The sequence below is a fragment of the Eubalaena glacialis genome, chromosome X, assembly GCF_028564815.1.
Source record: "Eubalaena glacialis isolate mEubGla1 chromosome X, mEubGla1.1.hap2.+ XY, whole genome shotgun sequence".
NCBI lineage: Eukaryota > Metazoa > Chordata > Mammalia > Artiodactyla > Balaenidae > Eubalaena > Eubalaena glacialis.
The window spans coordinates 16,063,132-16,090,510 of record NC_083736.1 but is presented as its reverse complement, the minus strand read 5'-3'; the positions used below and the strand labels follow the sequence as shown (position 1 = coordinate 16,090,510).

At 38.6% G+C, this 27,379-nt stretch overlaps 1 protein-coding gene across 1 annotated transcript in view; it reads right to left on the bottom strand.

Annotated features, from left to right (window-relative positions):
• The window catches only part of PPEF1 (protein phosphatase with EF-hand domain 1), a 121,526-nt gene that overhangs the window by 37,244 nt on the left and 56,903 nt on the right, over window positions 1-27,379 (bottom strand). Inside the window, exons 5-9 of the mRNA XM_061178374.1 lie at window positions 25,556-25,716; window positions 16,379-16,493; window positions 12,337-12,383; window positions 3,123-3,289; window positions 527-563 (exon numbers count right to left, since the gene is read on the bottom strand). Of these exons, the coding sequence (XP_061034357.1) occupies window positions 527-563; window positions 3,123-3,289; window positions 12,337-12,383; window positions 16,379-16,493; window positions 25,556-25,716 (527 nt within the window). The remainder of the gene's footprint in view (window positions 1-526; window positions 564-3,122; window positions 3,290-12,336; window positions 12,384-16,378; window positions 16,494-25,555; window positions 25,717-27,379) is intronic.

Below are 27,379 nucleotides of genomic sequence, written 5' to 3'. Positions count from 1 at the left end.
ACTAGCCAATCCTAAACCTGTTTACAATGCCTCACCCATTTCTTCCCAAGGAAACCACAATAAAGGCTTTTGTCCATGTCAAGGAAACCACAATAAAGGCTCTTGTCCATGTTTGTCCGCATTCCCTCTGCCTCTGACTGACCCCCGGAGTGCTTCCCCATGTGGCCGCCCCGTGTGGTGTGCCATGCCTCCAGTTTCTAAGGAACTGTGAGTAAAAACCTTTTCCTTCATGACAGTCATTTCCATGTCTGCATGTTTTACCATACCTGAGTAAAACAAATCCCAGGTACCTTTAAAACAATGGAATATGTTTGTATCTATGCTAAAACTTATACAGAAGTCACAATGAAAAAGCTTGTGTCTAGAAAGAAAAACAGGTCTTCACTATGGCCAGGGCTTCCTTTTGTGCTTTTATTTTATTGGCATGAATTCTGACTAGTTCTCCCATCACCCTTCTTGAAGCTTTTTTTTTTTAACTTCTATGTATAAACAGCAAAGAAAATGCAAAAAAAAAAAAGAGCCTTACCTTATATTTATTCAAAACTTCTTTTGTGAAGCCATACCTGAAAAAAAACAATGGGATTTCAACTCTTTCATTGAATGTTGAGAACTCCTACTTACATGAGTCAAGTCATGCAAAAAAGGGAGCCCTTGACATCTCACTACCACAAGTATCAAGAATTCAAGAAACTAGACTTTATTTGGAACTATTACTTATCCAAGACTTTGCTAGGCACGATGGGAAAGAACAAAAGCAGCCCATGACATTGTCCCTATCCTCAAGGAGCTTAGAGTATAGTTGGGAAAAGAAGATAAATTTTCATGAAACAATTACAAGACAACTTAAGAAATACATGGTATGCACAGGTGTGTAAGTACTGTAAGTATTCAGAGACGCGTGCTGTGGCCACTGGGGGACAGTGTGTGGGAGAATGCTTTTCATTTAGATAGAATTTCTCAGACATCCTATATCTTATAGCAAATGAATGATCAGGGGGCAAAAAGACTGAATAAAGACAAAGAAAAGCCTAGAAGATAACAAGTTGGCTCTTTATACTCTCTGATATAGTTCATGTAATGGTATTGAGGGTTTTAATAGAAAGTGTCAGGAATTTTAATGCCTGAATAGCAGTCACTAAGGGAGAATTAATGATGAAAATTTTTTTTCAATTACTTTCCTTGCCTTAGGATAATAATATATACCTTTAACACCCAACACAGTGAAGTCAGAACACAGCATACTCACTCCAGGTTTCCATGCAAATCATGTCATGTGAAGCTTCTACAGTGTAACATTATGTTTTCCAAGATGAACTCAGTCCTGCCTACTCAACAGCACCTCGAATCAGCTTACCCCAAACTGAACTCATCCTTCTCCCTCATCCCAACTTTCTCCACTTAATCATGTTCCCAATAACAGTGATCTTGCAAATTCAAGCTAGGAACCTGGAGGTCATCCCTGATTCTCTCTCCTTTCAAGTCCCCCATATCACGTTACCAAGACTTAAATCATTGCCTAAACTTCCTCCTGAATATATCTACTGCTTTGCGTCTCCATCTTTACCACCCAAGTCTAAGTGAGACTCCATCATCTATCTCTTCAACTACTTCCTAATTGGCCTCCCCATATCTATTCTTGTCCCTCTCCAAACTAATCTTCCTGCTGCATTTTAAAACACAAATTGTATAATACTCTTCAATGATTTTCTCTTGTCCTCAGGAGAAAGCCCAAATTTCTTTGCAATCATTTCTTACGTCTCCAGCCCTATCAGGTACCATCCTGTCCTTCAGTCTATGTTCCTCCCATCCTGAACTTCTTTCAAGCCTAAAAAGTCCTTTCTCAAGTTCTGCATAAGTTGTCTCCTCACTGTGGAACAGTTTCTCATCCCCCCTGCCATGGTCCTCTCTTGATCGCCTAATTCATCCTCCAAGTCTCAGGCTAATGCCATACTTCTATGGGAGAACCTTCCAATCACCCCTCAGACAGACTGGATCCCCCACTTTACAAACTCATCACACTTGAAAAACCTGCTCAACTCGTGTCTTCCCTGCTAGATGTAAACTACAGGAGGGCAGGGGCCATGTCTCTTTCACTAACCATTGCAGGCACTAGATAAATACAATTGACTAGCTAAATAAATGGAAGGATAAATGGCATGCCCAAATAAACATATTGAGCTATATTATATATAATGGGTCTCTGAAAGTAGCCTTGAGATTTTGGGATTTTTTTTCTTCATAATCTTATCATTTGCTTCCGTACTTGAGAATTAGAATTGAAACTGTATTCAGGCCAAGTGCCAAAACTGCCCCAAAGACAAAACTAATCAGCTGCTGAGCTTTGATCTAGGCACCCAAAAGCCCAGGACCAAAGCATGAAACATGCCATGCCTTCTACTTCCCTAGAGCAAACTGGATTCTGTTTTTCATAAAACAAGAAACAAGGAAAACAAAAGGAGAAGGAGAGGAAGAAAAAGAGGAAGGGAAAGGGGAAGAGGAAGAGGAGGAGGATGAGGAAAGAAGAGAAAGGAGAACATTTGTCACTTACTGTGCCTTTCAACAAAAATTGGTAAACCATTTAACCAATCTTTATCCCCCAAAACTCCAGTGAGTCAGATAGTTGAAATGCTATGTTACAGCTGTTCTCAAATATGTTTATGAACAACTATGCCAAAAGCAATCACCGTGTCATAAAAAATATACACATCAGTGGAAAACACAGTACTAGTTTCTGAGACAACATGTGATGCAAGCCAAAAGAGTAGCAAGAGAATGAGTCCACCTAAACCTGCTCATAGAACCTACCACACCTCCAAACCTGGCCTAACACGTCTACTCAGCACACAATTTGGCTTGTGAAGGGTGGGCACGGGAAGAAGAACATAATAGAAGGGTGAAGGAAGAACGGGAAGAAAAGATAGGAAGGGAACTTTAGAGCAATTTATACTCACTCACACAGCAGAAGATTGGGGGAGGTAAATCGCTGTAAGAATTGAGCTCTTCCTTGAGATTCTCCTCATCCCTGCTTCTCTACACTCACCTCTAACTCTCTGCTAGGAGCTAAACATGGCAGCATTTTCCAGAACGGGAAACAAAAGAGGAAATCCACAGGCCGAGGTTACCTCTTATTCATCATAAAATCTTCATGGTTGCCTCTGTTCAGGTGCAGGTCATTGGGGTAGACCAGAAAACTCACAAACAGGATCATTAGTATCTCCATGGAATTTTTTCCTCGATCCACAAAATCACCATTAAAAACATACGGGTTGCTCACTGAGGGGAGACCATTCTGTGGAAGGAAGAAGGAGAAAAACAAGCAGTTAAAAGAATGTACTTTTAAAAGTAATGCTTTGTACTTAATGTCCATGTGGATATGGAGAAAAGAGGCTGAGTCAGTTCTTCCACTGGGAAAAATCTGCTCACTCACTCAAGCCAGTTTCACTTTCCAGGGCAGGCATCTCCTGCAAGGGACCTTGGAAGTGAAGGATTAGCTTGGGACAGGAAGACTCCAGGGGGATGGGGATTGCTCATTCTACTCACCACCACCTACTATGAGTTTTCTCTGAAAGAACCTGATATTTGTCCTATTAAAAATGGTTATTCTTGGGCTTCCCTGATGGCGCAGTGGTTAAGAATCCGCCTGCCAATGCAGGGGACGTGGGTTCGATCACTGGTCCGGGAAGATCCCACATGCTGCAGAGCAACTAAGCCCGTGTGCCACAACTACTGAGGCTGCGTGGCACAACTACTGAAGCCCACACACCTAGAGCCTGTGCTCCGCAACAAGAGAAGCCACGGCAATGAGAAGCCCGCGCACTGCAACGAAGAGTAGCCCCCGCTCACCGCAACTAGAGAAAGCCCGCGTGCAGTGAAAAAAGACCCAACACAGCCAAAGATAAATAAATAAAATAAATTAATTAATTTAAAAAAACAAACAAAAAAAATTTAAATAAAATAAAATAAAAATGGTTACTCTCATCTCTTCCTTAGGTAGAAGAGGGAAACTTCTACCCAAGGAAGAACACTAAACTAAGAGCCAAATGTCGTTCATTCTAAGGGACCCTATATTTAACTTCTCTGGGCTGTGATTCTCTCAATTTGAAAAAAGGGAATGACACTATATTCTCCACACACACCCCCACCCCAGATCAAATGAGAGAACGGGTATGAAAGCACTCAGGAAAGTGTAAGGTACTGCCCAACTGTGAGCAGGGCTAACACACCATCAGTACACTCTGATACAATCACACCAGGTGTTGCAGGCGTGTGTTTTGACTTCTCACTGACCAGGGCCATATTTGTTGTCAAATATTTTGATTACCACTCCTGAGTATGCGATAATACTTTAAAATACAGTCTTAGCACAAAAAAGGACTGGGATCAGGACAAAGGTCTGGTCTTTAGAGCAGCTATTCACTCGTTTACTTCTGTACTGCTCAACTCTAAGATAAAACATGTCATGCCTGGTAGGGAAATGGTTGAGTGCATTTCTATTGCATAGTAAGATAAATTCAAATGTTTAAAAAATACATTACAAAGAGAAAATTTTAAGTACTCATACATCCTAATATATGTCCTCCTTCAAAAAAGTTACCTTCAAGAAATAATTCATGTATTCTAGTTATATTAATCTTTCTCAAATGATTTTCAAATTCCTTTTTTGTTAGATTTCAAATTACATAAGAAAATCTTATTACTTTATACTCACCACCTAGTATTTATATACATTTAAAATTTTTCATATCAATATGATAGAAATAGTTGAAAAAATATAATACAAGTTGTAGCAAATAACTTAGGGATTCCAGAAATCATTATGCAATGAAACATGTCCTGAAGGCAACTGGAAACAAACAAGCAAGCACTGGTGTAGTGTTCTGGGCCAGAAGACTTATTCTCTAATTCAGCTCCACTTTTACTCATGTGTCTGTCCTTGGGCAAGTTATTTGATCTTTATGAACTCTAGTTCCCTCATCTGTTAAATGAGAATGATAACTTCCATACTTATCAGACAGGGCTACTCTGGAACTCAAATGAGACTGTGTGTATAAAATTTCATGAAAACCATAAAGCACCATACAAATTAAGAGATTCGTTTTATTATGGCCTCCAAGTTATTTCTATTTTTAAGATCCCATTATTTTATATTTGCTTATACATTAACTCACATAACCTTATTCACACTGGGCTTAGATAGTGTGAGCCAGTTATAAAAATATAGGCTATTGGTCATCAAAACTTAAAGAAAAGGGGAATGATTCTGCACCTCTGATACACTTCCTTCCCTCAGCCTTCACCTGGCCGGGATGAGTAAGCTGGAGGAGTCTGAGAGGTGCTGAAGGCTATAGGTTCTATTGGGATGTCCAGGACTGAAGGGGGCTCAAGGAGCAGCAGCAGAGAGCCATGGAAGAACTCGGTCTGAGAGGACACGTGGACGCCTTGACTAAGGGGAGACTCTGCCTCAGAGCATGTGTGTGGTCTTGGTTGGGAGAGAGGGATCTGGATCTTACCAGAAAAAGTATAGGAGAACTTCTTTTACATCTCTGAAGCTAAAAGAATACTAATACTTATATTTAGAGACACCTAGAAACATAGAGACTTCCTCTCACACTCTTGATGCAGGAGTAGAAAGTGTTGTGCCTCCCACTATGGAGAGGCTTAACCTAGCTTAAGCAGAAAAGTAAAAATGGAAATAACCTAGTACTTAAGGGGATCCAGTAACCAGAGAGAGGCAGACCAATCAGATCTGCCAAAGTGCAATCCCCTAATGAGACAAGACCGCTGGAGGAGACAGAGGACACTTTTTTTTTTTTTTTTAAAGAGTACCATGAAATAAAGAACAAAAAGTTAATAATTCTTGGCATGAAAAATATGCTATTCAAATTTAAAATAGCAATAGATTGGCGCTAACTAAAAGAAAGAAGGGTTGAAAAATACATTACTGACCTGAAAGAGAAAGCAGATAAAAAATCTCTCACACAGAGCAAAAGGCAAAATGATGGAAATCATGAGGAATGAGTAAGAGATTAGAGTTCAGAGCCAAGAGAACTAATGTGCCAATAATAAGCATTCCAGAATCAGGAAAAAGGAACAGATGGAGAAGAGGCAATAATTACATAAATAAGAGAGGGAATTTTCTATGGTTAAAAAGAGACTTCAGCCTGAAGTTTGAAAGAGCTCATGACTCCTATGCTCAATGAACATGTATTGATTGCTTGTTATGTACTAGATACAGCTTTAGGGTGTTAGAAACACAGAAGTAAACAATACAAAGTCCCTGCATTCAAGCAGCTTGCATTTAGAGAATCTAACACCCACATGCCCCATAGAGGAACATACTCAAGACAATATTCTAACCAAATAATAGCAGTAACAATAAAAAGTCCTTAAGCCAGGGAAAGACTCAGAGGAAAGAATACAGATGTGAACAATGAACCTTGCAATATATAATTAAATATAAATCAATAGCAATAATATGTAAATCTCTCCAATTTATTTCATAAGATCAATAAAACCTTAATATCAAAATTTGAGAAAAGTAACAACAGTCAAAATTTGAGAAAATATGTAAACATATTTTCCACTGGGATGACCAATTTTCTGGTAGTAGAACTCATCCCCACTTAAACCAAACTTTATAGGTATTTCACCTCTACTATGAGCAATGAATACTGAATTTCTTTAGTCAAACCTAATTTTAAGCCCCTAATGGTAAGGGTCAGCTAAGCCATCCACCTTACATGGCACGCTTGACACCCAATAAGTTTTAACCTTTTCAAAAAATCACACGTCTTCAAAAGATTGATTTGTGATAATGAAGCTCGTTCAGTAGAAAATGTCACTGTCTCTGAAAGTGATTCTAAAAGGAGTCCTAAATATATACTGAACTTCTGTAAGTGTTGAGCCTCTGAAGGCAAAGGCAAGACTTATTTGGATGTATAAGAACTGCATTGTTGATCCAGGACTAGTTGTATTACTCTATATAGTCTGAGTTCAAATACGTTTTAGTCTTAGAATAGTAAGAGAATTGGAAAACAGATAAAAAGTATAGCTAAGTCTTCTGGGACATGGGTCTCTAGGATATTTAGGCTTCTACTGAGATTTCTCTGGATTTCCTTCAAAGAAGGAACCCATCCTTCACTCAGTTCCAGTAAATCAAACTCTCTGGCTTATTCTGCAGCTGATACACAACAAACCATCTACGACATGGTGATCAAGTTGACAAATATAGAAAACCTGGGGTAACTACAACTCTGAACAGCATTAGATGACCTTCAGGGGGAAAAAATAGCAGATCACAATTAATTAACTTGAGTAGAGATAAGGAGACCTATTTCCCACTGAAGTATTTTACATAAGACATCTAGAAGTTATCACAATATTTTTTGGACATTTTCCCAAGGCACATCAAACAATAACCTCTGGACCTCAACTCCACATTATTTTAATTTTTATTTCTTTTGCAAACTCTATTTTAGAGATCTGTTCTGATTATAACACACTGCCTTAATCTCAAAAGGTAAAGAATTGACTACTGTGGCAGTGGGAAGCATATCAGCAATAGAGAAAAAAGAAAATATTTAATGACCTTCACAGCTGGAAAATTTGGGGCATAGGGGGTGGGGTGGAGGATGGTGGAGAAGAGAGAAAGAAAAGGAAAACAAGGCTGCGTGGCTTCCATGGACAGCATCAGTATGACACCCACAGGGTTGAGAGGTAATTAGCTTCTCTCTGTCCATGTGCAGCTCTTTTTCAACTGTAGGAGGTTTCCACACACAGCATCAATTTAACTAACTTGCCAATGCTTGGTCTAAAATTTCAAGCTTTCTAGTCAATGAGGAAAAGGCTCTGAACGAAGTATTCCAAATTGGTCACTCTAATTAAGCAAGAGTGGCTGATTAAAATTAACCTTTGCAGAAAATAAAGTCTAAAAATATGACCTAACTAATGCCATGTAAATTGCTTCACTTGATGATATTTGAAGCCATATAAAGTTGGGATGCCCTTTTAGGAAAGGTGTGCCATGGTTAACCGTGTGGCACCCAGAGGAAAGAATTCCCTTCAAACCCAGATAGGACTGTGAGCTGAAACTGTCTAGCTTAGTCTTAAGGTGCTAAATGATACAATTTGTGAGGACAACCAAATATTAAAGAAACCAAAAATGTCAAAACAATCAAAAACGATCACTGGTACGGATTCCATCATTTATTGCAGCACACCACAAAAAGGGTGTGGGAATAAAATCTTTTCTGATCCTTCAAAACTTTCCTTCATGATTTAAGCACTTACTAAATTACTAAAACTCTTTGATTTGTCTTAAATGTCACCTCCTCCAAGAAGTCTCCCATGACTTAGGTGCCCCTCCAATGTGCTCCCTTGGAAACTCGCTTACCCCAGTTATAACATGTCTCACCCTGAACTGTCTTGTTTTTTCATTAGTTGACCTACCCCACTAAACTGTGATATCTTTGGGGCCAAAAACAGTTCCATACTCTTTCATCGCTGGGCTCTCAATCTCCACTTCCTGAACATCGTCATTGGTTAACACTCAAAATATTTCTTGCTTTCATGTGAATGCTATAATTTCACCTTTAGTCCTTTTTATAGTACTTCTTACCACCCACCTCCTCCTGTTCAATCTTTACATTAGCACCTTCCAGTTTTATATATTCCATTTAGTTTTGCCAATGGAATTAAAGAAACATTCTCTTTTTGCATCTATCTACTCCAGAGTCCTTTCCCTGATCGCACCTTAATATCTTCAACTACCTCTTGAGAAATTTTCTAATTGCCTAGGAAGTCACTTTTCACATTTAATTTACTCAACTATTTTCCCTTTTTTGTATTTTCCAAGACCTCTAGAGAAATAATTACCAGATTTTCTGTTGTGGCTATTCCCCACATACCTCCACCCCCTCCTCCTTCCTCAGATTGTAATTGTCAAAAACAGCAGGACTGTACTTCTGAACATTTATATGGTGCTATGTAGACTTAAACAAATCTCATTCCTCAAACTGCATAAATAAACTCCCTTTTGCCTTCAACTCATTCAGAAAGACTTCCCTCTGGAAATCTGGGCCTCCCTTCGGGATGGTGCTAGACTCCTGACTCGTGCAGCCCTCTGGAAGGAAAGGACCCACTCTTCCACAGGATGGAGACCTCAGGGTCAGGAGTTGGGGCGGGTCCACTTGCTCCTTAGAGCCACCAACAGACTAACACTTTGCCAGCCTCTCCTCCTTCCAGGCCCATGAGCTCTGACTAAACTTCCTTTCTCTGCATCTCATCTCTCAGTCCTGTGGCCAACCCACTTAACACATCTGCTTTCCACTTGCTTGACATCCTCATCCCTAATATTCTCTTTCACTCACTTCAGCCACCCACATTCTGGATTCCACCTTGGACCCACTCATCCCCTAGGACTACTCCCCTTGCAACTTCCCACCCATCCTGCTTCCTGGGCCTCCTGCCCTGACCTCAGAGAGCATGGCAATCCTTCATTCCACCCATTTCTCCCAGTTGGTTGCCATCCTGGCCTCTCTTCCTTCCCTGCCCAGACTGGATTCCGTAGCTGATCTCCAGAATTGCCCTATTTACCAGAACCCTCAGTTCCCTGCCGGCAAACCTTTGGCTGGACTTCCTGACACCAACTCACTACCTGGATGGCCTTCTATTTCTCCTGACCCCACTCTCTGGCTACCAGGCCCTAGACCTTTGCTTAGGCCTCCTGCAGTCTCAACCGAATCTCTTCCCAAGTGCTAGCTCCATTCATCCACTCCTGGTTTGGCTTCCTCCATTCCCTTCCAAGCTCCCATTCTGAATGAATGAAATGAAAACCTTGTATTTCTATTATAATTTAGTACTTTAAAAAATGCTTTTGGATATTTATGTTATTTTATTCACAAGACAACCTCTTATGGGGTGGAAGCTCAAGAATACTGCAGCCGGGCTTCCCTGGTGGCGCAGTGGTTAAGAATCTGCCTGCCAATGCAGGGGACACGGGTTCAAGCCTTGGTCTGGGAAGATCCCACATGCCGCGGAGCAACTAAGCCTGTGCACCACAACTACTGAGCCTGCGCGTCTGGAGCCTGTGCTCCGCAACGGGAGAGGCTGCGACAGTGAGAGGCCCGCGCACTGTGATGAAGAGTGGCCCCCGCTCGCCGCAACTGGAGAAAGCCCTCGCACAGAAACAAAGACCCAACACAGCCAAAAATAAATAAATAAATAAATTTATTTAAAAAAAAAAAAAAAAGAATACTGCAGCCAAAGAAGACCTAAATAGACATTTATCCAAAAGACATACAGATGGCCAACAGGCACAAGAAAAGATGCTCAACATCGCTAATTATTAGAGAAGTGCAAGTCAAAACTACAATGAGGTATCACCTCACACCAGTCAGAATGGCCATCATCAAAAAGCCTACAAATAATAAATGCTGCAGAGGGTGTGGAGAAAAGGGAACCCTCCTACACTGTTGGTGGGAATGTAAATTGGTGCAGCCACTATGGAGAACAGTATGGAGGTTCCTTAAAAAGTTAAAAATAGGGACTTTCCAGGTGGCACAGTGGTTAAGAATCCGCCTGCCAATGCAGGGGACATGGGTTCGAGCCCTGGTCTGGGAAGATCCCACATGCCGCAGAGCAATGAAGCCTGTGCGCCACAACTACTGATACCCGCGCACCTAGAGCCCATGCTCCGTAACAGGAGAAGCCACCGCAATGAGAAGTCCGCACACCACAATGAAGAGTAGCCCCCGCTCGCCACAACTAGAGAAAGCCCGCATGCAGCAACGAAGACCCAACGCAGCCAAAAAAAAAAAAAAGGTTAAAAATATAGTAACCATATGATCCAGCAATCCCACTCCTGGGCATATATCCGAAAAAGACAAAAACTCTAATTTGAAAAGATATGTGCACCCCAATGTTCACAGCATCACTATTCACAATAGCCAAGATATGGAAGCAACCTAAGTGTCCATCGACAGATGAATGGATAAAGAAGGTGTGGTATATATATATACAATGGAATATTACTCAGTCATAAAAGAAAGAAAGAATGCCATTTGCAGTAATATGGATGGACCTAGAGATTATCATACTAAGTGAAGTAAGTCAGAAAGAGAAAGACAAATACCATATGATATCACTTATATGTGGAATCTAAAAAATAATACAAATGAACTTATTTACAAAACAGAGCCAGGCTCACAGACATAGAAAACAAAATTATGGTTACCAAAGGGGAAAGTGGGGGAGAGATAAGTTAGGAGTATGGGATCAACAGATACACACTACTATATATAAAATAGGTAAATAAAAAGGATTTACTGTATAGCATAGTTTCAGGTGTACAGGAAAGTGATTCGGATATCCGAATCACTTTCCTGTACACCTGAAACTAACACAATATTGTAAATCAACTATATGTCAATACTATTTAAAAAAAGAAAAAAGAATATTGCAGCCAAAAAAGAAATTAAGGGTCATGGAGGTTATGTGGCTTACTCAAGCTCTCACAGTCCCCAAAGAGTAAAATTGATTTCCCATCATAATAATCAGAATATATTTTCTTTCAGGCCATCTGAGACACCTATGCTGTGCCCAATTATTCAACATGCTAGTTGTGGGGATGATGTATTAATCAAAAAGAGAGACAAACGGGTACCACTGTGAAGGCAGAGGTCACCTCAGGATCAATTTTCTATATGCAATCATCCCAGAAGCAAACATTTAGGTTGCAACTGCTGGCTCAGAGAAAGAAATGAATCCAATCAAAGAGATGCAGAGAAACTCCATGCTGGCCAAGCTGCTTTGTGCCCTCTGTGCGGGCTCCCGCAAACAAAACCCAACCAACGAAGAGGAGTCATAGCACTGGAAGAGCAGCTGAGCCTGGCAATGATGAATCAGGGTGGAGAAGAGAAGAGCAGTCTGGAACTTGCTATGGGGGACTCCTTTCATGCATCATTAGTGCACAATGGAGGAGAAGACTGCTGTGGCATGCTCACTTCTGAACCAAATAACAATAAAATAAAACAGACTGTTTCCCTCCCCTTCCTGTGCCATCTAGACATTTACGATGTAATAAAGAACATAAATACAATCAGGTACAAATCCTAATGGATCTACAGATAACAATAATATTAAACAAAGACCCAAATTAAATCTTTAAAATTTTTTTGTGAAACGTGTGGAAAAAACCAAATCTTTCAACTTCTTGGATAAAAACTGTCCTATTATATCTGTATTTGTACCTATCCCTAATAAAACTAATATTGTTATTTGTCCTAGGGCTGCCTTTCCCCAACAAAAATATAAATATTTAGCAAAATAATCATTTACCTTCGAGTAGATCAAAAAAAGATCATCCAGTTTCCCATGCAAATCACCTGGAAATGAAATGAAAAATCGCTATTCAGTAGGAAACAAGAATTTAAAAACTGAAAAGACAAAAACTCTAATTTGAAAAGATACGTAACAGAATTTAAAAACTGAAACACTACTGATATACTCCAAGCGTTTTCAGGACATCGGATTTTTACCCTATGATGATATTAATTCAACAGACAATTTGTTTCCATAGCACTCTATGGAAACTTTGTCCCCTTTCCTATAGGGGACAGCATCCAATGTTGCAATTACCTATTCACTCCTGCCATTTATGCTGTTCTTAGCTCACTCTGTGCCAAGTGCTAGACTAAGGGTTTGCGTGAATTATCTTGTTCAATCCTTACAACCACTCTATGAGATGGGTATTGTTTTCATCATACTCATTTTACGAATGAGGCTCAGAGTAGTTAAGTAACTTATGCAAAGTTGCCCAGCTACCAAGTAGCAGAGCTGGAATTCAAACTCAACTTTATCTCTCTTCAAAACTGAAGCTCTTAGTGATTGTTCTGTACTACCTACACTGTAATCTCTAGGAGAACAGCAGTATCATCTATCTTGGCATTAAACCCCAAATGCCTCCCATAGTACCTGCTGCATAGTAGGCACTCAATAATTAAGTTTAATTGCTAAATGCAAAGCTTTTTAAAGCCACATTTTCAAGAATATGCTCCAGCAGTAGCATCTGAAACTTAAAAATTTTGAGTAGATAGTTGACATTCTGTTGATGAGACTATTAGAGAAAATAAAAATGAAAGCATGGCTTTATAAAACTCAGCCAACTAAGGGAAACCATATAAATAGATGAAGCCATTAATTTAAAAACAAGAGTAAACATGTGAATATTCAAAAGCCCTATTTGGATAACTATTTCTAGGTAAATATTTGACTTTCATAACCTCTGATCATAAATTTTTATTCCTTGTATCCAACTTAATTACCAAATATAATTTAATTTAGGAGTACTTTTTCCTCAGTTTGCTTAAAATGCTACAACCAAAGTTAACCAAATATATACAAGAGATGACCCCAATTATAATGGGAATAATAAAATTAAAATCCTACATCACCAGCACTTATTTATAAAATGACTACAATATTAAGAGCATATTAATACTACCGTATACTTAAATCTCATTGCTCTCACTCCAAATCTAAGGAAATAAAAATGGAAGGACTTTACTTATCAGTTAAATATATTTTTAAAATTATTTTGTTTTCCTAATTTTCTTCAGGATACTCCAATAAAGATGGTAAAAAGAAAAAAAAAAAACTTTAGCTAAGAAAATATGAGCTCATTCAATAAACGGTCCCCACTACATTATGCTGCCTTAAAGGAGAGGCACCAATGTACACCATTGAGAATAAAGGTGCCTTTCTGGCTGACAGAGCAGAGGCACGTATATGTTCGCCAAATCTGTGTGTGGTTAGTGCTTCTGAGGCCACATCAGAAAAATATGAGTTCTGATGGCACGGAGGAATTTCCGAGAGGGAGACAAGCATAATAATAAAAATGTTGTGAGTCAGGTATTCTGTTGAATTTGGTTAATTGGGAGCTTTAGAATATCTGCAATGCCTTAATGGACAAAGTATTTCACTTCATATCAATAAAACAAGCTACTATTAGCAGCTTTGGTTCCAATTAAAAAAAAAAACAAAAAACAAAGAAACCCAAAGATTTGGGTAGTCAGAACTGTTGCAGCTGGTATGCTAATAAATGAATTGGTTTCAGCATATTAAGAGTTGAGGCTATACAAATATTTTTATTTTCATTTTTTTCATAAGCTGCTTTATTATTTTTTAATTAATTAATTAATTAGGCTGCTCCGGGTCTTAGTTGCGGCACGTGGGATCTTCGTTGCCGCGTGTGGGATCTTCGTTGCAGCGTGCAGGGTCTCTACTTGCGGCATGCGAACTCTTAGTTGAGGCATGGGATCTAGTTCCCTGACCAGGGATCAAACCTGGGCCCCCTGCATTGGGAGCACAGAGTCTTAGCCACTGGACCACCAGGGAAGTCCCTAAAAATATTTTAACTTCTAGCTAGACAGCAAGAGATAAAACTCAATGTATCATGGAAAGACAGCCACAGAAAGATATTTCCACTGCATACAAAAATATAAGTGCATAACTGGTTATCATTTATAACATAAACTAAAACACCTACTATATTTCATGCACGTTGAGAACTATGTAGCATGTTTAGATGTGCATGTAAAAAAAATGCATCTGGAAATTAAAATAATGGTAAAGGTTCATCATAATTTCTCCCCCTTTCCTTACTGTCTTAAACAGAGGATGTTTATGAAAATATGGCCCTGATTTTTAATTTTATTTTAAATGATGACCAAATTTTTCTAAGTTCAATGGGGCTATTAAAGACGGAAAATAATAATTCCTATGCTATGGGAACCTATGGGCCTTGGTTTTTCCTTCTATCAATGGTGCTACATGGAAAAAGTCTGGAAATAAATGCCCAAGATGTGGGTATCTTTAAAATAATGGAACTGTCCAATCAATCCATTCCCTAGTCCTTGTCTCATGATGGAAAATGAAACATCAGTCAGAGCAGTGCATGATGGGAGTTGGGATAGCAGATATGGAGTTGGCTCTAACCTGGGATGCAGAGGATCTGATTTTTAATTCTGACTCTGCCACTAACCAGCTGAGTAAGCTGAGGTGGAGAGAGGGGGGCAAGTTACTACACAGAAATGCATAGAAGGCAATACACTTTTCTCTCTGGGCCTCAATTTCATCCGTAAGAGCAAGGGATAGACTAGATGGTCTCTGTAAGAACCATTCAGTTCTTACACTGCATGATTCCAGGACTTACATGCCCTCTAATTAATTCATGTCTTCTTCCAGATCCTTTTATGCAAAGATAAGTCTCCAATGGCAACTGGAGGTATACTGGAAACATATGGGAGCAGATCACACTCTCTGTTTGGCCTATTATATACACTCTGAGAGCAAACCTCGCCTTGGCTCCAGAGGCTTCATGGGTTGGCATGGCTTCCTGAGCCTCATGACCCAAAATTCTTTATCTCCATGAAAAGTAAGAGCTGATGAGGCCTTGAATAAAAGGTCCCCACTGCTGAGATGCATCATCTGGAAGGCAGAGATGTGGTGGCCTGATTAGGTTGGAATTGAACCATTAAGGACTCTTCAAAAGCCTGAGTCAGGACATGTCATGGAGCATGTACTGCTACATCAAGTCCCTGTCACCACTATCAGATGCTAGAATGGAAATAGTTTAATTAGATTGTCAAATCCATTCTACCTGCCAGAGTAAAAGAAACATGGGCTAAAAATTGATTTGGAAAATAACAATCACTGTTTTGTAACCTAAAGGCTTAATTAGAAGTGAAGGGAATTGCTGTTCCTTCCACGCACTCCATTCTCAGACAGTTGCAAGCATGCTGAGCACCAACTGTGCTGAATTTCAATGTGTACTGCTTCTTGAAGCAATATCCTGTCAGACTGGCCTATATGATAACAAAATCTCAGCTCTTGTTATTTAGAAGAACAAGTAACAGATTTCTGGGACATTCCCACTCTTCTAAAAGCTGCAGAGACCAGTTGGAAAAATCTAAAACAGCAGCCGAGGGCAGAGAAGAGTTTAGTCTCCACCCTGCCTTGGGCTTTTCTCTTCCCAGCATAAGTGGCATGCAGAGGCCCACCTAGAAAAAGCTGCATTGAACAAAGATAATGAGAGCCAGACGGAGGGCAAAGAACACTTATTCCACCCATGGGTGGTTTTCTGTATTAAAATGCTGCCTGCCTTTATAAAAAGCTATGAGTTCTTTAATTTCTCACATAATTAATTCCTGCCAGCTGGTATGCAAAACAAAGATAGGAAACAGTACTATCATGATAGAAAACTCTATATTAACACTTTTCCCTTAATACAGTCCAATTTACACAGTTTTCAAGTTAGGCCAATGATGTGGAACCAAGAGGCTCCTAAATATTAATTTGGCAACACTGCTCTGAAACTTACCACAGATTGTTATCTCTTTGGAGGGAGAAGTTTTTGTGTGAGTGAAATTCGGCATTTGCTGCAGGAGCTTCTTGGTTTCAAATAGCACCTCTAAGACATAATAAGCATGAAGTATCTGTGAGGGCGAAGGAGAGGAAATAGATATAATGAATTAGGAGAAAAGGCATGAGTGCATAGAAAGCAATATAGGTGGAACATATGAGCACATTTCAGGTAGCTATAGTTCATGACAATCTCTAAATTATTTTTAAATAGATTATCCTAGCACAGTATCTGGCACATAATAAGCCCTCACTAGAGATGTGTAAGTTGAATGAATGAATGGTTCCTAGGACGTCTATATTCTCATGTTCTTAATTGACATCACCCATTCACAGAACATTTCTTATTATTCTTGGTCCTTAGAGCCCAAGAGAGGTGACAAGAAAAAAAGGAGACTCCCTTGCCCTAAGGAAATGTGCAGGCAAAAAAGTAAAGAAAAGAGAAGGAAGGAAAAGAGAGAGAAGTAGAAAGAAAGAGAGAAGCAGAGAGAGATTGTTCAAGAGGAGCTGCTTTGCATTTGCTTGCGACCTCCTGCCCCAGGGCTGGGAATTAGATGGGGGTGCTGGGTTAGGAGGTCTCACAAGGCAGCCAGACAGGCCCCAAGGGACTCCTGAGCCAGGTGTCCTAGGTGTGGCTCAATATTTGGTGCACAGACATGAGTTTACAGGACAGCAAGCACACTTATATACAAGTGTAAGTATAGAACATATTGCCAACTCAAATAAACCATTCGGATTAGCTCCTATTATGACTATTCATCCCTTGATCTCCTCCAGTTACAGTGTTGATGACAGCATTGTTTTGGACAGATTTACTGGGTTTTCTCTTCCAGGCTTTTTTGTTTGTTTGTTTTTAAATACAGTGTGTTGTTCTCTCTTTTTGTAAATTATAAACTATTCCAAATACATAATTCAGAAAGTGATGTAGCTGATACAAATTTAACAGATGCTAACACCACTTTCTAGTCAGGACTGTTTGCACCTGTACTGTCCAATGCAGTAGACACTGGTCACATGGGGCTATTGACCACTTGAAAAGGGGTCAGTCAAAATTGAGATGTAATGTAAGCACAAAATACGCACTGGATTTTAAAGACTTAGTATGAAAAAAAAAGTAAAACGTCTCATTAAAAACTTTTAATATGATTACATATTAAAATGATAATTTTATATGTTGGAGTAAATAAAACACATTATTAAAATTAATTTCACTTGTTTCTTTCTGCCTTTATAATATTGACTACTAGAAGATTTTAAATTATGTATGTGGATCACATTATATTCCTATTGGACAGCACTGGTTTAGATTACTGGAGGCTGAGAGAGAGGTCATATCTACATATTGTTCAGATAACGCTTTGGGCATGGGATTCAGGACAGATGGAACCCTTTGGAACAATGCTATCTCATGGTGTCCTGAAATTTCCATTTCCACTTCCTATTAAAATAATGAAATTATTTTCCATTTCCACTTCCTATTAAAATTATTTAATCATGAAATTCTCCAAACTTATTTTTTTAAAAAAGCCAGGAAGCAGCATTGGAAGCAATGTGAGAATTAGGAGGAAAGAGAAGGTCCCCTGGATGTTAATTAGTGGGGAGCAACCCACATTTCCTATCTCTCCAAACCTAATGGATTGCTAAGGATTTTCCCCACAAAAGCATTCTAAATCCGTGAGTCAAATCTTGAACTTTCCTTTAGCCAGATTTTAAAGGAACAGGCAAAACACTTTGATAGAATGATTTATTTTAATTTCCATATTTAATTTATTGATTCCCAAAACTGGCTTCAGTGTTACCTTAAGTTGCCACTGTAGACTTTCTGGACCATTTGTAGTGCTAATCAGAGTAATTACTGTCTGAAAAGGCAGTTGTTTTATTAAGTTAAATTAACAAATAATCATTGAGGATATATTGCAACAACAGAAAATTCCTATTATGAAAATGTTTTTTCTGGGTCTTTTTTCGATTGGTTAAAATCACTTTGGTATTATTAGTCCCTACAGAGCCAGTCTACTTCTCTTTCAGTAGCATTATAATCGTGTTTACAGCAATATTAAATACTCAAAAGAGTTAACTCAGAAGTTGATTTCTATGTTTACAAGTATATTCAGATTAAATGGCAACTTAAATAAAATACTCACATTCTTTTAAAGGCATTGAGGGAGAATATTACTTTTAAAGGATTTTCTTTTTAAAAAAGTAACTAGTTTTTAAATGAAAAAAACCCCCCACATTTCTAAAGTTGAAATAAAAATTTAAACAGCAAAAAGGAGTATAATAATGAAAAGCAATTTTCCTTCTTCCCCAGACTTCAGTCTCCTTTCCCTATTCCCCAAAACAGCCACTGTTAAGAGTGTCTTGAGTATCTTTCCAAAAAATATTCTATGCACTTGCAAGCATATAAAAATCAATATAACCAGGCTTCCCTGGTGGCACAGTGGTTAGGAATCCGCCTGCCAATGCAGGGGACACGGGTTCAAGCCCTGGTCCGGGAAGATCCCACATGCCGCGGAGCAACTAAGCCCGTGTGCCACAACTACTGAGTCTGTGCTCTAGAGCCCGTGAGCCACAACTACTGAAGCCTGCATGCCACAACTACTGAAGCCCTCGCGCCCAGAGCCCTGCTCCGCAACAAGAGAAGCCACTGCAATGAGAAGCCCGCGCACCGCAACGAAGAGTAGCCCCCGCTCGCCACAACTAGAGAAAGCCCACACGCAGCAACGAAGACCCAACGCAGCCAAAAATAATAAATAAATAAAATAAATAAATTTTTTAAAAATCAATATAACCACATATGAATATGCAAACACATGTATAAATACATAATCCCTTAAATAAAATGTGGTATATTCACACAAAGGAATATTATTCGACCAAAAATAGGAATGAGGTACTGACTGATACATGCTACAACATGAATGAACCTTGAAAACATTATACCAAGCAGAAGCCACCAGACACAAAAGGCACATATTATATGATTCCATTTATATAAAATGCGCAGATTAGGCAAATCTGCAGAGACAGAAAGTAAACTAGTGGTTGCCAGGGGCTAGGGAGAAGAGGGAATGAGGTACAGGGTTTTGTTTTGAGGATGATAAAAATGTTCTGGAATTAGATAGTGGTGATGGTTGCACAACATTGTGAATATACTAAAAACCAATGAATCATACACTTTATTTAAAATGGTTAAAACAATCAATTTTATGTGATATGAATTTTATCTCAATTTTTAAAAATCAAAATATATAATGCTTATTAATTTTGTTAACAAATGGGAGCACACTGTACACTACGTTGAACCTTTTATTCTTCCCTTAGCATCATATTTTTTTCATTTTTATAAAATCAAAATTGTCTGTCTTTTCTATTATAGCTCCTTGAATTTTTGTCATAGCTTTTATGTCCTTGAGCATATTAAGCATATTTATTTTCAACTCTGAGTCTGATAATGCCATTATCTAAAAACTCTATAGGTTTGTTTCCATTGTTTGCTGTTTGCCTCACTTTTCTTTTGTGAATCTTGCATCCTCCTGTGCCTGGTTAACAGTTGTGTTAAGTTCTGGATACTGTACATGAAAACTTGAAGAAATAATTTAAGGCCCTATTTTCTTCCAGAGAGGGTTTAAATTTTCTCTTGGCAGGTGGCTAGGAGCACTAGCTGTCTAGGATGATCTCAATTCAATTTCAGGAATTAGATGATTCAAAATTTTGCTTCAGTCCCTACAGAGCCAGTACTTCTCATTCACTCTTACTCCTAGGGTACACCCTTAAGGTCCTAACCTGAGAATGAGGGTTCTGGGGTGGTGTCAGAAAATAATGAGGTAGATAGTTCCAAGATCCCATCCCTCTGCAGAAACACTGAAAAATAAAGCCAAAAAACCAGATCAAACAAAGAAAACCTGTCAGATCCAACTTTGTCAGAACTCTGGAAAATAGTCAAAGCTCACAGCAACCAATGCTGAATTAAGAAAGAGGCAACTTAAAGATGGCACAGTGCAAGCAGAAAGTAAAGGCTAAGATGGATTTGTAAACAGCCAGGCTAAGCAGTAAAGGAGTGTACCAACACAGAGCCAATCAGTAAAGACTAGATTTTCCTTCCTTCCCTTCTGTTCCCTTCCCTTCTTTCTTTCCCTCTCCCTCTTTCTTCCCCCTCCCTCTTTCTTTCCCTCTTTCCTCCTTTCTTTCCTTCTCCCTCCCTCCCCCTCCCTTCCCCCTCGCTCCTCCCTCCCTTCCTCTCTCTCTCTCTCTCTCTTTCTTTCTTTCTTAATGGCTCTTGGTGTTCAAGGAAATCTCTGTCAAAACACTAGGTGAACACAGCCTAAAAGAAAAGAAACTTCGGAGACCTCACACCCAACTAGACCTAAGAAACATCGATAGACTACTCCACCCAAAACAGCAGACTACACATTTTCTTACAAGTGCACATGGAACATTCTCTAGGATAGACCAGATGTTAGGCTACAAAACAAGCCTCAATACATTCTAAAAGACTGAAATCATACAAAGTATCTTCTTTGACCACAATGGAATGAAACTAGAAATCAATAACAGAAGGAAAACTGGAAAGTTCACAAATATGTGGAAATTATACAACATACTCTTGAATATGTTGAAGAAATCACGAGGGAAATTAGAAAATACTTTGAGATGAACAAAAATTAAAACACAACATACCAAAACTTACGGGATACAGTCAGAGCAATGCTCAGTGAGAAATGTATGGCTGTAAATGCCTACATTAAGAAAGAAGAAAGATCTCGAATGAAAAGCCTGACTTAATGCTTAACACATTATTGACCAGAGACACATTAATACGTCTTTTGTTACCTGAACATTATTGACCAGAGACATATCAATACGTTTTTAGAGAGTGATACAATTAACATCACCATGCAAAGTTGTTAGAGCTTAAAATTGATCAAGGGTTCATTATATAACTTATGATTGTCATTATCATTCACATTTTGCTCCATTAGGTTTTGCTCCAACCTTGTGTATATTATAAACGTAAAATTTTCAAAAATGACACACTGTGAAATTCTGAGTGAAGAAGAACTGTTCGGTGAACTTTATGCAGATATTTTCTCTGACTGTCTGAGCAACATATATACTAGCGTCCAGAAGATGACAGTTCTTCAGAATATAGTTCTGATTCAGACAATGTGAATATAACACCAACAAAAAGACAAAAAACCTTAGTGATTGATTCTGATACGGAAAGTGAAAATGAAACTCGTGGTGCTGGAGAATGCTCCTTTGCTTCTACAGAAGAGTGGATAGAAGACAACATTTCACGAAAATTAGAAGACTTTACAGGTGTGTCAGATATAACTACTGAATGTAATAACCTGCAAAGTGTTAGTGAAATAACAGAATTGACCTTTTGGCCAGCCAAAATAAAAATCGCCAGCCACAGGCATTAGTTTCTACAAAAATCCCCCCATCAGTAATGAGTTAAGGAGCTAGAAAAAGAAGAGCAAATTAAACGGAAAGCCAGCAGAAGGAAGAAGATAGGGATTAGAGTGCAGATAAATGAAATAGAGAACAGAAAACCAATAGAATCAACAAAACCAAAAGTTGGTTCTTTGAAAAGAGCTACAAAATTGACAAAATTTTACCTAGACTGGCCAAGAAAAAAAAGAGAGAAAATGCAAATAACTATAATCAGAAATGAAAATGGGGACATTACCACTGACCTCAAAGAAATAAAAAGAATTATAAGAGAATATTATGAACAATTGTATACTAACAAATTAGATAATTTAAATGAAATGGACAAATTCCTGGAAACACACAAATTATCAAAACACTCAAGAAGAAGTAGAAAATCTGAACAGATCTAGAACAAGTAGAGATTGAATCAGTAATCATAAACTTCCTAACAAAGAAAAGTGCAAGACCAGACAGCTTCACTGGTGAACTCTATGAAACCTTTAAAGAAGTAACACCAATCCTTCTCAAACTCTTCTAAAAAATAGAAGAGAAGGAAGCAATTCCTAACTCATTTCATGAGGACAGTATTACCTTGATATCAAAGCCAGATAAAAACACCACACAAAAAGACAATACAGACCAATATCTCTTACGAATAAAATGCAAAAATCCTTGACAAGATACCAGCAAACCAAATCCAACAGAATTTCTAAAGAATTATATACCATAACCAAGTGGGATTTATTCCAGGAATATAAGAGTGGTTCAACATAAGAAAACTGATCAATGTAATACACAACATTACTATAATGAAGGGAAAAAACACACAATCATCTCAACTAATGCAGAAAAAGTATTTGACAAATTCCAACACCTTTTCATGATAAAGCCACTCAGAAAACTAGGAATAGATGGACACTTCCTCAACTTGATAAACAGCATTTATTAAAAACCAAACCAAACCAAACCATAACTAACATCAAACTCAATGGTGAAAAGATTAAAAGCTTTCTCCCTAAGATGAGGAACAAGAAAAGCATGTCCGCTCTCACCACTGCTATTCAACATTATACTGGAAATCCTAGCCAGAGCAATTAGGCAAGAAAAAGAAATAAAAGGCATCTAAACCAGAAACGAAGAAGTAAAACTCTATTCACAGATGATGTGATCCTGTATATAGAATAACCAAAAGAATACACACACACACACACACACACACAGAGACACACACACACACACACATACCTATTAGAGCTAATAAATGAATTCAGCAAAGTTGCAGAGTAAAAGATCAACCTACAAAAATCAGTTGTGTTTCTATACACCAGCAATGAACAGTTCAAAAGGGAATTAAGAAAGCAATTCGTTTTATAATAGCAACCAAAAGAATAAAATACCTAGGAATAAATTCAAGGTAGTGAAAGACTTGTACACTGAAAAGTATAAAATTATAAAGCATAGCTGAAGGAAATTAAAGAAGACCCAAATAAATGGAAAAACATCCCATGTTCATGGATTAGAAGACTTAATATTGTCAAGAAGACAATACTACCCAAAGCAATCTACAGATTCAGTGCAACCCCTACCAAAATCTCAGTGGGCTTTTTTGCATAAATGGAAAAGTCAATCTTCAAATTCACTGCAAGGGACCCTAAATGCCAAAACAATATTGAGAAAGAATAACAAAGGCAAAGGATTGACACTTCCTGATTTCAAAACTTACCACAAAGCTACAGTAATCAAGACAGTGTGGTACCGGCATAAGGAAAGACACACACACCAATGGAAAAGAACTGGGAGTCCAGAAATAAATCCAGACAGCTATAGCCTATTAATTTTTTACAAAGGAACCAAAACCATTCAATGGGGAAAGAACAGATTCTTCAACAAAAGGTATAGGGACAACTGCATATCCACATGCAAAGAATGAAGTTGGACCCATACCTCATACCATATAGAGATGTTAACTGAAAATGGCTCATAGAGCTAAATGTCAGAGCTAAAACTATAAAATTCTTAAAAGAAAACATAGGGGTAAATCTTCATGACCTTGGATTTAGCAATGGATTCTTAGATACGATGCCAAAACACAAGCAACCAAAGAAAAAAGGAGATAAATTGGACGTCATCAAAATTAGAAACTTTTGTGACTCAAAAGACATTATTAAGAAAGTGACAAGACAACCTACGGAATGGGAGAAAATATTTGCAAATTGTATATCTGATAAGGGACTTGTATCCAGAATATATAAAGAACCCTTAAAACTCAATAGTAAAAAGACAAATAACCTGATTTTAAAATGGGCAAAGGATCTGAATAGACATTTCTCCAAAGAATGTGTACAAATGGCCAGTAAGCATGAAAAGATGCTCAACATCTTAGCCATTAGGGAAATGCATATGAGAACCACAATTAGATACCACTTTACACACAACTAGGATAGCTATAATAAAAATAAAATTTAAAATTTTTAAAAAACATAAAATAACAAGTGTTGCCAAAAAATGTAGAGAAACTGGAACCCTCACGTATTACTAGTGGTAATGTAAAATGGTGCAGCCACTGTGGAAAACAATTTAGCAGTTCCTCAAAACGTTAAACATTGAGTCACCATATGACTCAGCAATTCCACTCCTAGGTACAGACGCAAGAGAACTGAAAACATATGTTCATATAAAAACTTACACATAAATGTTCATGGCAGCATTGTTCATAATAGCCAAAAGGTAGAAAAAAATCCAAATGTTCATCCACTGATGAATGGATAAACAAAATGTGGTATACTCATATAACAGAATATTAGTCAGCCATAAAAATAAAGGAGTGATGAAACATACTATGGCATGAATGAACCTTAAAAACATTATGCTAAGGGAAATAAGCCACATACAAAAGGAAACATATTACATGATTCCGTTTGTACAAAATATCCAGAAGAGACAAATCCACAGAGACAGAAAGTAGAACAGTGGTTGCCAGGAGTAGGGGAGGAGGGAATGGTAATGGGTATGGCACTTCTTTTGGGGGTGAAGAAAATGTTCTGGAATTAGATATTAGTGATTGTTGCACAATCTTGTGAATGTACTAAAAAGCACTGGATCAATCGTACACTTTAAAATGGTGAATTTTATGGTATGTGAATTATACCTCAGAAAAAGAACAAGGAAATACTGTAGATAGAGAGGAGGTTTCTGTGCACCTGAGGAGACTTGTATTTAATGGGTTAAGCAAAGCAGAGGGTAGCTCTCACTTAATGTGAAGTTTTTTCCCAAGGGAATGCATTTCTGCTGTAGTATTTTCATCTAGTCATTCAACAGATAGTCAGTGAGCACATGTTATGTACAAGAATCAGGACAGGGCTTCCCTGGTGGCGCAGTGGTTGAGAGTCTGCCTGCCAATGCAGGGGACACGGGTTCGAGCCCTGGTCTGGGAAGATCCCACATGCCGCGGAGCAACTGGGCCCGTGAGCCACAGCTACTGAGCCTGCGCGTCTGGAGCCTGTGCTCCGCCACAAGAGAGGCCGCGATAGTGAGAGGCCCGCGCACCGCGATGAAGAGTGGCCCCCGCTTGCCACAACTAGAGGAAGTCCTCGCATAGAAAACGAAGACCCAACACAGCCAAAAATAAATTAATTAATTAATTAATTAATTAATTAAAAAAAAAAAAAGAATCAGGACAGTATCTGCTTCTACTTGCCTGTTGTTGCTTGAAGGCCTCAATAAGTAAATCAATATCAGTAAAAGTGAGAGGAAATTGCAGCCGAGGACCACAGTAGGAGTCTGGGACGTCTATCAACCCCAAATAGTCCTGTCTATCCTTGTCCTGGATGTTGCTGCCAAGAAGGTGAGTTACTAATTCTGGAAATGGAAAGACAGAAAAGGGGGGAAAAAAAATCTACATTTCCATACTTAAAATGCAATAAATAACTTCTTGAATACCTAGCCCATGTAAAGCACTGTGCTAAATGTTATGAATACCAAGATATCCCACATATAACCATGAGGAATGATTTGTTCTGAGATCAGTAGGTACATTCACATGAATCATCATTATCCCTTCCCAGGTGGACATTTTACCAAAGCAGTGAGTTCATCAGTGGGGAGGAGAGGGAGGAGCACAGGGAAAACTGGTCAATCAAGGTATTTTGATGCTCTGAAGCTCTAACTCTACATTTTTTTTTGCCCACTCTAATATCTCAGATTTTTACAAATAGGGCTGGAAACATAACAATGCATTGTATTTGGTTCAAACATCTGTGGCTATTCAGGATCTACAGAAAATTAAATGGCAACATTCAATTTTCCCTGTTAAACACTTCAAATTTTACTTAACTGTAATTGATTTGTTTCTCTCGTCACATAAAAACCAATTTTCTGACATGATTTTCTTTTTCTTCTTGGTAACAAACCATAGGCAGAAATTCCCAAAGGACCTCTCTCTCTCGAAGAGATATTTCTGTGTAACAGATTACCTGCACTGCCCATTTCAGTAGGTGCTGAGACCCAGGATCTCTTTCTTGCTAGACTGCCTATGAAACAGTCAGCCCAAGAAAAGAAATCTGGCCAATTCAGGTGGAGAAAGATGAAAAGTGATATGGTAGATTGATTGCAAAAGTATCCCCAATTCTCTACTCCAACCTCTAGTCATGCTCTTTTTAATGTGATTTTGCAGCCACTCTCATCAAGAGTCTCCTTCCCCAGCCCTTGAAGCTGGGTTGGGTTTGTGACTTGAGTTGGACTAAAGAATATGGTGGAAGTGTTATGTACCAGTTCCAAGCCAAGGCCTCAGGAAGCCTTGTATGCTTCCATGCTCTCTCTTTTGAGAGACCCAAAAAACTGCCAAATCAAGTCTGCCAAGATCAGCAGAAGTGCTCAGCTGATCTGTACACTTGTGAGCAAAAAGAAGTGTTTATTACATGCTACTGAGCTATTATAGTTGTTTAATACACAGTATTATTGCAGCAACAGCTAACTGATAGGACAATGACATACTCTTCAGCTCATTAACACTGAATTGCTACTAAGCTCATTAATTAGAAGTTCTCTAGGGCTTCCCTGGTGGCGCGGTGGTTAAGAATCTGCCTGCCAATGCAGGGGACACGGGTTGAAGCCCTGGTCTGGGAAGATCCCACGTGCCGCGGAGCAACTAAGCCTGTGTGCCACAGCTACTGAGCCCGTGTGCCACAACTACTGAAACCCACAAGCCTAGAGCCCGTGCTCCACAACAAGAGAAGCCACTGCAATGAGAAGACTGCACACCACAACGAAGAGCAGCCCCCGCTCACCGCAACTAGAGAAAGCCCGCATGCAGCAACGAAGACCCAATGCAGCCAAAAATAAATAAATAAATAAATAAGAAGTTCTCTATAGGTTTGGAAGGTATGATGTTAGCAGATGTAGATAGAATACATTGTTTTTCATTATTCAGTTATGCTGAGAGATTACAATTAAAAACTAAACTTGAAATTGTTTTCTAAAGTCATAATATTTGGTAATTTTAAAATGTTTTCTAAATTATTGT